Below are 11,404 nucleotides of genomic sequence, written 5' to 3'. Positions count from 1 at the left end.
TGAAGTATAAACACTGAAAGCTACACGAAAAAGTACGCTTCAAAATAAAACACAGACACTGTAAGAAAAATACTTTATTCTCACTGTGGCATTTTTCACCCCTGCAGTGCTAGAGGATTATTAAAAAATATTCCCCTGAGAAGAGCATCAGACATAAATTTAAGGATTTGAACTTAAAACTAATCTATTTTAAAACTATCAGCCTGATAATTACAAGAGCATATCTAGAGGATACACCCTGTTACAAGGCTTGTTCTAAAACTTAGAACTGGACAAAAAGACGCTTTGAAGCATGCATGGGTTGCAATAGCTTTTCTTTACTTGTCTTTTGTTCTGCAAACACAGAAACAACAACAACAGGAAGCCCTCCAACTCACTCTAAGGACCCCAAACTGCCCCACCCAGTGCCTTTGTGAGCTCCAGTCATGGTAACCACAACTGGTTTGCCAGTGAGTATAATATGTGAGAAAGATAAAGTATTAATGAGATAATTAAGCAGTAACGGGCTATGAGAACAAAGGCAATGGTTAAGTCAAGTCAAGTCAAGTCATCTTTATTTATATAGCACATTTAAAAGACATCATGTGTCGGCCAAAGTGCTGAACAGGGGATAATATAATGAAAGAATTAAAATAGAAAGAAAACATTTTTTAAAAAAGAATTGTAAAACATGTAAAGGTATATAGCATATAATGTAAGTGCAAATATGCACATACATATACAAAACTGTACACATTCACACACAGGCACACATATGTGAACAAGCATATATACACATACACCGCCATCCAGTAAACTAAGTTTTAAATTACTTAAATTACTCGGGTTAAAATTACTCAAACCCAGTGACTGCTCAGAAATTCTTGAAAGAGTAGTTGTAAAACAGCTAGCTGATGATCTGCAGGGAAAGTGTTTATTTGTAGAGTTTCATTCAATATTCAGAATTCATCACAGTGCAGAAAGAGCATTAGTCACGGTTACCAGAAGCCATGGGTGGATAAAACCATCTGCGACGCTCTGAGTTCCCGCACCGCTGCCTTCAACACGGGACTCGCGACGGGGGACATGGACCCGTACAAAGCCGCGTCTTATGACGTGCAGAAGGCGGTGAAAGAGGCGAAGCAGCGCTATGGGAGGAAACTAGAGTCACAACTCCAACAGAGTGACTCTAGGAGCCTGTGGCGGGGATTAAGGACAATAACAGACTATAAAGCACCAACAACCGGTTTGACGAACGCGGACGTGACTCTGGCAGACGAGCTGAACACTTTCTATGCTCGCTTCGAGGCTGCAGCCAAGGACTCCAACAATGCTAGCGCTAGCGGCGCTAATGGCTGCAGACAGGAAGATACTGCCAACACCGGAAACGTGCTCGTCATCTCTGAGCATGACGTGAGGAGAGCCTTCAAGAGAGTGAACACCAGGAAAGCAGCAGGACCAGACGGCATCTCAGGTCGTATCCTCAGAGACTGCGCATACCAGCTAGCACCTGTGTTCACTGAGATATTCAACATCTCTTTATCTCAGTCGGTGATCCCCACATGCTTCAAGGAGTCCATCATTGTTCCTGTCCCGAAGAAACCCCACCCTGCTTCTCTCAATGACTATCGCCCTGTAGCCCTCACCTCAGTAGTGATGAAGTGCTTTGAATGCCTGGTCAGAGACTTCATCATTTCTTCACTACCAGACACACTGGACCCACTACAGTTCGCTTACCGTCCAAATCGTTCCACAGACGATGCTATCTCTCATCTCCTCCACACATCACTCACTCACCTGGACACCAGAAGGGGGAATTATGTTAAAATGCTCTTCATCGACTACAGCTCTGCATTCAACACCATAATTCCCTCCACACTCACCACCAAACTGGAGCACCTGGGACTCAGCTCATCTATGTGTCAGTGGATCTCCAACTTCCTAACTGGCAGACCACAGGCAGTAAGGATGGGCGGACATATCTCAGCCTCCACCACTCAGCACTGGAGCCCCCCAGGGGTGTGTTCTGAGCCCCCTGCTGTACTCTTTGTACACATATCACTGTGTGGCCACTACCAGCTCCTCCACCATCATCAAGTTTGCTGACGACACCGTAGTGGTGGGCCTTATCTCTGACAACAACGAGATGGCCTACTTGAAGGAGGTTAGGAATCTGGAGACCTGGTGCCAGAGGAACAACCTCCTTCTAAACGTCAGTAAAACAAAGGAGTTGATAGTGGACTTCAGTACTAAGCAGGAGAGGAACTACCAGACCCCCGTCATCAACGAGTGCCCAGTGGAGAGAGTGGACAGCTTCAAATACCTCGGAGTTCACATCACGCAGGACCTGTCATGGTCCTGTCACATCAACACCGTAGTGAAAAAGGCCCGACAGCGCCTCTACCACCTCAGACGCTTGAGAGACTTCCGACTGCCCTCCAAGGTGCTCAGGAACTTTTACTCGTGCACCATAGAGAGCATCCTGACGGGAAACATCTTAACCTGGTTCGGGAACAGCACCATGCAGGACAGACGAGCTCTACAGAGGGTTGTGCGATCAGCTGAGCGCACCATCCGCTCCGAGCTCCCTGACCTGCACTCAATCTACAGCAGGCGGTGCTGGACCAAGGCCAGGAAGATCGTGAAGGACCTCAGCCATCCCAACAACGGACTGTTCTCTCTGTTGAGGTCAGGAAAGCGATTCCGCTCCCTGAAGACCAACACAGAGAGACTGAGGAGGAGCTTCTTCCCGCAGTCGATACGGTCTCTCAATCACACCACCACATAGAACGGTCCCACACACATGATTCTTACACACACACTGGACAGTCTGGACTTTGTTTACACTTAATCACTTTAAGCATATTTGCACTGCACAAGACACCTACAATGTGGTTTGCACAACACTGGACATTATATTTCTTCATTTCCATTTAATACTTGTAAAATGCTGCTGTTATTGTATATATATTCATATTTCTTCATACATTCTTATATATTTCTATACTGTGTATTGTGTATTTTGCTGTACAGTTACCTTATTTTAAACTTTAATTCATATATATTTTATCTTATTCTTTCCCAGTTAATTTACCCTTCATTCTAATTTGTGTTGTACAGTTATTTTTATTTTCAACAAATTCATATATGTATTTTATTTTATTCCTTCCTAGTTAAATTTACCCCTTTTAATTTTCATATTTATTTCCTATCTTACTCATAGCCTTTTCTTTTTTTTTCCTTAGGTCACGAGCAGTTGTGTAAGCATTTCACTGCATATCGTACTGTGTATGACTGTGTATGTGACAAATAAAATTTGAATTTGAATTTGAATTTGATTATTATAATGATCTACTAAAGTGGAGCTTGTCCTGCTAGACCTTGATTTTTATTATTTACATTATACTTAGGCAGTATTATTAGAAGTATTCTATCCTGCACATGGGCTAAAACATGATATGGTTAGTCTTCTGAGCTTCACTCACAGTAACTTACACTTGAGCTACACTCTCAGCTGTCTAGACTCTAAGTGCTACTAAAAGAATGCTATGTTTCAACCCAGAGGTTTAATCTAGCTAGAACAATCATTGAACTGAGTTGTCTTGTTCATCTACATCATCTCCCAGAGCTCTGCTATAAACACCCATCAGATTCTGTCTGAACCGGCCTCTTACTTTTAGACCCATGCAGAAATACAACAACGGGTTTATACAGCTGTTAAAGTAGGCAATGCTCTTTGCTACAGAGTACCAGATTTTCACCACTGCATTCTTTCTGTCCACCATCTTCATCAGTAAGAGGCAATGGTAAGGTGCCCAACATAGGAAGAAGGCAATTACTAAACATACTAGAATACGCAGGGGGCGGGACTTCCCTGGGAGGCGAGTTTGTTGGATTCCCACCCCAGCCAGGATGTAACAGACCAGAATCACGATGAAGGGAAATATGAAGCCACAGAGAAAGCGAATGAAATAGAGAACAACTTTGGTGCTGTTGTACCCCTCGGCCTTCTCTTTTGTGTCCACAGAGCACTGACTCAGGTTATTCTTGCCTATGTAGACTTGGCGATGGATGAAGTAGGGAATGCTGAAGAGGATCGCGGCAATCCAGACGCAGACAGCCACCACCCTTGCTGCCCACAGCGTGCGTCGACGCTTTGTGAAGATAGGCTGCCAGATGCAGAGCACTCGATCCAGACTGATCACAGCCAGCAGGAAGACAGAGCAGAACATGTTGGCATATTTGAAGAAGCCGTCGAACTTGCAGAGAAACAGGCCAAAAGGCCAGTAGTCAAATAAGAGCTTCTTAACAAGAGAGAAGATTCGTGTGAAGCAGAAGATCAGGTCTGCTATCGCCAGATTGACCAACCACACGTTGGTGACGGTCGGCTGAGGAGGAAAAAGAAAATGAAACAAAAATGAGAATATGAGAGAGCAAGGAAAATGAAAGTAGTTATTTACACAAAGAAAGTAACCCAATCATGATTATATCAGCCCACTCAAAGACTGTTATCAGTTTTACATTGGTAGTTGGCACCCTCCTCTACCTTTTAACTGGCTCAGTGGGCTGTTATCATCATTGTGAACTACTGATAAAAAAGAGCAATTTGTCTTGTAAGTAAGTAATTAAGTGACTGTTTGCTAAACTCAAGTGTTAACCATTAGGCTGTCCCGGTTGTTGTCCTACCGAAAGACAAGAGGTAGATTTCTTTATATGCTGATACATTAAACTGTAACACAATTAACAAGCTCAGATGGTATTTGTACTGATTAGACAGCCTTTAATCACCTTAAGTCTGAATCCAGCCACCCAGATCACCACAGAGTTCCCAGTGAGACCGAGAACAATAGTCAGCGTGTAGAGGATGATGCTCACAATATCCAAGTTGGCACTGATGTTCACCTCTGTTGCCTGGTCATTCTTCAAAGACTGGAGTGTGTGGGTAGGCAGAGAGGTACTGGGAAACATTGCGTGGCTAGAAAAGAAAGAACAGGAAAGAGCCAACATGTCACTCATCATATAATTGCAACTCTATTTTTAAGATACAGGGTGTATGGTAATATAAAATGTTATAGAGAGTGGTAAGTGTGGATATGCTCTGCCCACACAGGCCCACAGTTCAGCCACAGCTAATAAAACTGGGCCCACACACACATATAGGTAGGAGAATTTATTTTCCCACAAGCAAACTGCTCAATGCCAGTCAGGTTGTTTTTGTGTTGTAATATCTAAACAATATAAATTGTGTAGATATGATATAAAAAATGCCATTTACAAGCTAACCCATTACTAGAGTCATTATATTTCTGTGTGCATATTTCTATATGCATGTTGTTATTGTATTTTAAATCGATTATTTGGATAAACTTATTAATACAAGTGCTCAATTATGTATGGAAGTAGGTCAGAAGGAAACTACATTTCAATGATCCAGGCTAATTTCATTAGGTGATGAAGATTATGTGACATGCTCAAACACACAAAAACAGAAGTGGGTTAGCATTAATATCTGCCATGGTAAAACTGTATCCTCAGACCTAAGCCTTTGAAACATTGGATGAGGAGTCATGTTAACACTGTAGCCACCTTCTTACATAAACCCTGCAACCTTGCGTCACCACTGGCACCATCCGGAGATAATCAGATCAAGGTTTGTTTGATGTTCCTGATCCAAAGTTTTAAAATAAAATGGTTAAAAGTTTTATTATTATAATTTTTTGAACAAAAGTTATAGGATGTACCTGATTTGATTCTCAGAGATGAAAATTACATAATTGTTTTTATAATAATTAACTGTTTCCAGGAGAAACATGAAAGTCTTGGTTGATTAAATAAGACATGTTCATGGAGGTGTTATGTCATAAATTAGAAAGTGATCTTACCAATGGAAGCAAATACTGGAATACTGGTCCCTGGTGTTGAGCACAAAGACTGTCTCTGCTGTTTAGAGAAGCAAAGCTTTTGCAGTCAAGCAGGAAATGAACATGGCTCTGTAATGACTGCACAGCCCACTTCAGCCTTAGCCAAAACCGCATTATTGTGGCTGTGTGTCTTTACCAACCAAATGACCTGCAGCTTTCACCCATGTCGTCATGTATCATAGGTGCTGAACACTTTGAAGGAAGTGAGTAGAGCACCATAGATTAGTGCCATCAATTCAGTATGCAAGTGTGAAATAAGGTCAAAATGCTATTTTGCTCAAATGTAGAGTTACATTGATGCCCAGAAAGTGTTCTAACAGAATCATTTAACAAGATGCCATCAGTCTAAACAATTTATTCTTTTTCTTTCTTTTAGTGTTTTTTTCTTTCTTTTAGTCTTTTTTATACTTATCACATATTAAGTATTTTTAGAGCATAGTGATTTTGACCCAGTTTATCCCTCAACTGTACATTTGTGTTGGGCCCTGGCCTGCTGGTGGGCCATGATCATATCCTGCAAAATCTAAACAAAATAATTATTTTTTCAGTAGAATTTAGTCAAATGTTAGTTTTATAAATTTAAAACAGAAATGGAAATAATGCAGCAAAGCCATAGGATTAAGAATTGACATGAACACCTTCATCTTCTGACCTAAATTTTTTAAGCTGTTGTATAATATCTTGCAGATATCTGGTACCAGATGCAAAGCTGTTCTTGCAAATGATTCATTGAGAACACAAAAGAGGAAATGATCATATCTTGCATTTTGATCTGAGTTTTGGTTAAAGTTTTGGGTGGGCTGCACAAGCAAGACCATGCTACTTGGAGACTGTAAATTGGCCATAGTTATGAATTTAAGTGTTTGCCTCTCTGTATCTGTTAGTCTTCCAGCAGATTGCAAACTTGTGAACAAACAAACCAGGGTGTGCCTGTGCCTATTGGCCTGTGACCACTGGGATAGATTCCAGTCCAGCTGTGGACTGTGAACCCTGAATTGGATAAGAGAAAGAAAATGGATGGATGGGAAATTACTTTCAGTATTAATCTATCTAAGAGGACTAAACCTATTATTACTTTATTTTATTTTTTTTATTCCAGTGATGTATTTGCTACATTATTGGGTTTTGATTCCCGTTTTAGCTTCATGATTTTCCAAGAACTGAATTTCACAATTCTCTGTTTTGGTTCCTATTTATTTGTATGGTGTATTTGTATGGTGACTTTCAGTTTTTTTGATTAGCTGCCTCGGTTGTACCACTGTTGGGGTGGTTATAGCTCAGGAGTAAATAGGTCATCTACCAATCAAGTGCTAGTTTTGCTGTTTTTCTTCCATGTTGCCCTCTGAATTGGTTTATTCTTTTCTTTTCTTTTCTTTTTTTAAAGATGTAATAGCTGACTCCATTTGTGGTTTTATAATTCACAGAATTTGGGAAATGATTTTTGTTACCAGAAACTGCGACGCATATCTGTTTAGTTGTTTTTCATTTACATGTCTTTATCACTGCTGTTTCAGAGAAATGGCTTTTTATCAAGGAACCATCTTTGCAATGCTCTGCAATTAAGGGGGTAAACAGAAAGTAGGCTGCTCATCTCATAAAACTTCTGCAGAAATTCTTCAGAAAAGCAAACGGCTTTTAATGCAGCACCACCAGTTAAAACGTTTGTCCATTCCATCCATTTTGATGAAAATGCAAATTAACTGTGCAGAATCTAAAATGTAATTTCCTCACATATAAAGTTTTAAATAACCAGGCCCCATCTTATCTTATAGATCTCAAAGTATCATAGTATCTAACATTTCATTTCTCTCAGACTGCAGGCTTACTAGTGTTTGCTCAAGTTTCTAAAAGGACATGTTAGCAGCTGATAAGTGATCCTGAACCATCCATTAAATATGCTGCAACAAGCATTGGCTCCTGAGGGACTTCCCATGACGCAGTGAGTATTTCTTCATTAATAAATCATTATTAAATGTCCCTCCTCATGTCTGTCTTTTGTCCTATATCCTTCTGCTTGCTATCTTCCTAACTGATGATGGCAGACTGCCCATCCATGACCCTGGTTCTGCAGGAGGTTTATTCTTCTTAAAAAGGAGGTTTTATTTTTTATTGTTTGCCTTGGGAGTGTAAGGTAAAGTCAAGTGTTTTGATGCAGCTGTTGTTGTGAATTGCCACTGTGTAATTAAATTGAAATAAATTGATTTAAAGAAGTGTAATAATTTGCCACAGGATGTGTTAGCACACCACCGCAGCTCTTTGAATGGTAGTTCACCACAAACCGTTTCAGATCTGTCCTGCTCGAAAGCCACAGATCGCTATCGGAGCTACATTATTCTGACCCCTCACGTGTCACAGTATTGTTTTGGAATTTGCAAAACCTAAAAAAGTTGTTTGAATGCCAATCAAGTTTCCAGTATAAACCAGATTTAATTACATGTAAATACAGTTAGGTCCATAAAGATCTGGACAGAGACAACTTTTTAAAAATAATTTTGGTTCTGTACATTACCCCAATGAATTTTAAATATTTCAGGGGCTCTAAAGTATTTGGACAAATTAAATAACTGAAAATAAAATGTTCTTTTGTAATACTTGGCTAAAAACCCTTTGCTGGCAATGGCAAGCTAAAGTCTTGAACTCATAGACATCATCAGATGCTGGGTTTCCTCCTTTTTAATGCTGTGCCTGGCATTTACTGCAGCAGGTTTCAGTAGTGACATAATGAAGGAATTAGCCACACCTACCGATGAAATAGCCTTTGAGTCAATTGTCCAATTACTATTGGTCACTTTAAAAAGAGGGCGGCACATGTTAAGGAATTGAAACTCCTCATCCAATTTGAGTGTGGAAACCCTTACATGAAAGCTGAGAGTCCACATATTATGTCCATTTCAATTATATAACTGAAACTGAATTATGTTTCAGTTTCAGGTATTTTTCAGTCATTTTTCAGTGTGTTTATTATTATGCCCAAAGTGTCAGTGTTTAAACTTAGTTTCCAGAGAACTTGAAGTTCAGTGATTTGAGAAGCTGAGGATACATATACAACATGTGAAGGCTAATCATTTTTGGATTTTTTGCTTTTTGCCTTTTTAGCATGCTAGCACTGATCGACACTCCAACATTTTTTCTGGTAATTTTAGAAAATGAGTTGTCTTAATGTGTTAGTGTAACAGTGTTTATGTTGTCTGTGATTCTACTGTACTCGATGTTTTTTGGCTCAGTGGCACCCTCTTTCAGATAAATTTGTAAATACTGATGGCAGTGTTAAAACACTGCTAGATCTAGTGATGTGTAACACCACTGATTTTCATTCCAGAATGATATCAAGTAAAATTCAAGCTGCTATCGACGATACTGAACCAAAACTGATACTTTCTATAAAACCTTAGCACATTCATAATGAGTACAAGACATCAGACTACTTGTTCTTATTGTTTCATTATGAAGAATTATCATACAAAAATTCAGAAACTCAAAACAAATGTGACTGATAATAATAATAATAATAATAATAATAATAATAAATAATAATATTAATAACAATAGAGCTGAGAAACATTTTATATATACATGTTATAATCTATCTATGGGTATGAAATATTCTTGAGTTGTATTTTTATTTTCTAAAGCCTACAGTGCTGTTTCACTGCAGATATGCTGTATATTTTAATGATACCTATTCTATATAATCTGCTTTAAATTAAATTAAAACTGGATTGATGTGAGGCGATAGTGCCTGCAGCACCAAAGGACTCCACGAGTGACATTTCTCTTGCCCTAGCAGCACCTATGCTTCTCAGTTTAGCCCTCTGTTCAGTTTGCCTCATGATAAGGTTTGCGGTCTTGCCACATGTGTCATAAACTGTGTCTTGGCTGTCTGCAATCAGCCATTATTGTCAGCTGAGTGAGTGAGCACACGTGAAACATTTTTACTGTCATATTTTGCATATCACTGTGACAGGCAGAAGAAGAAGTGGTTCCTACCAATCATTCAGATGGTCCCAATACTATAATCTCCACTGTGTTCCTGTTAATAATAAACTACAAATTTAATCATGGTGTACCATCATTGTGTAAATGGTGCCACAAAGCGTCAGTATTGCAGAAGCTAATGCCCACAGGAACAGTTTTTTATGATTATGATTTGAATGTTTTTTTCTTGTGTGTGCATGCGCATATATATATATATATATATATATATATATATATATCTCATGCTGGGCAAAAGCTGGACTGAAAGAGAGCACGGAGGCATTAATTATGGCAGCATATGAACAAATTATAAGTACAAGATCCAGAGAGGCTGGGGTCTATCAGCACCCTTTACCCAGCCTGCACCTGGGAGAATGACCAACCTAAGATCTGTGGGACTTCCAGATACAGACAGACAAAATGGTGGTAGCTAACCAACTGGACATAGTAGAAGTTGACAAGCTGAGAAAGACAGCCATAGTGATCCACTGAATGCCCTGGACAAAGATGTATTGTCCATAACACAGGGGAACATGTTAGACACAATAAAATACAGTTTGGGAAAGCAGGTGACTTGTTTTAGCACCTGAGCCAAAGGGGATTTTTGGAGATGCATTTCTGTAACTCGACAGCATCTGAGGAACTCAGCTTTGCATAACTCGATGTGATGAAACCACTTTGGGTGCTACACAGGATGCTGCTGTTACTGTGGTGTAAGGTGGTGTGAGTGGGATTTTTGTTGTCTCAATGGTTAAAAAACATTCAGGAGAACTTCTTGTTATCTTTCTCCTCTTCTTTCAGCTGCTCCCTTTAAGGGTGACCACAGCAGATCATCTCCCTCCATCCATAAAACCCTCTGTCCTCCTTCCCTGCATCAAAGAATACTCTCACTCTTTTCCTCCCATCAGCCTCATATTCAACATCCTTTACCAAATATATATCCATTATCCCTCCTCTCTCCCTCCTTCTACCACTCTTAGTCCCAACATTTCAAAATCCTACTCTTACCTCCATATTCCTTCATTTCCTTCTCTCTCACTGCCTCCGAACACACCTTAGTCCTCTCCACTTCCTTTGTCTTCAGCCAAAGGAAAAAAGAATAAATGTATGTTTATGGTGTGAAAAAGGTACGTGTTGTGAAACAAATCTGTCAGCATTGTCTGAAACAAACACATCCTGGGCTTTTAGCCTAGAGACCCAGTTTCAATCATTTACGATGTAGTTACATTTTTAGTTTTAAGTCTCTGTTTTTACTTTAATGTAGTACATCAGATTTGAATATTCTTATTATTATTCATTATTCATTCAGTTATAGTGACTCGCTGAGAGAAAAGGCTTTCTGACATATTTATTAATACAAACACAGTAGATGCTCGGAGTACAGATGAGGACACTGCAAAAAACATTTGTTATATTGTTCAAACTTAAGAAGGAGTCAACGCTATAGATTCATCCCAGTGTCAAAATGTTAAAAGGAAACATTTCAAATACTTGAAACAACCAACCAGCTAGATCGATGGATATCTACT

The 11,404-nt window shown here is 39.5% G+C and overlaps 1 protein-coding gene across 2 annotated transcripts; it reads right to left on the bottom strand.

Annotated features, from left to right (window-relative positions):
- Positions 1 to 3,346: 3,346 nt before the first annotated feature.
- Positions 3,347 to 10,916, bottom strand: LOC100711862 (formyl peptide receptor 2-like). 2 transcript variants are annotated; one of them, XM_019350512.2, is made up of 3 exons: positions 10,884 to 10,916; positions 4,768 to 4,954; positions 3,347 to 4,367 (listed from the first exon to the last, which is right to left on the bottom strand). In XM_019350512.2, the coding sequence occupies exons 2-3, from the start codon at positions 4,945 to 4,947 to the stop codon at positions 3,564 to 3,566; spliced, it is 984 nt and encodes a 327-aa protein (XP_019206057.1). In that variant the 5' UTR covers positions 4,948 to 4,954; positions 10,884 to 10,916; the 3' UTR covers positions 3,347 to 3,563. The 2 variants fall into 2 exon arrangements, with proteins under 2 accessions (XP_019206057.1, XP_003452777.1); XM_003452729.3 differs by lacking the exon at positions 10,884 to 10,916 and adding an exon at positions 5,862 to 5,951.
- Positions 10,917 to 11,404: the final 488 nt, after the last annotated feature.

This window comes from Oreochromis niloticus, linkage group LG22 (genome assembly GCF_001858045.2).
Source record: "Oreochromis niloticus isolate F11D_XX linkage group LG22, O_niloticus_UMD_NMBU, whole genome shotgun sequence".
Classification (NCBI taxonomy): Eukaryota; Metazoa; Chordata; class Actinopteri; order Cichliformes; family Cichlidae; genus Oreochromis; species Oreochromis niloticus.
Note: the sequence above shows the minus strand (reverse complement) of the source record. Positions and strands in the feature narration are given on the sequence as shown.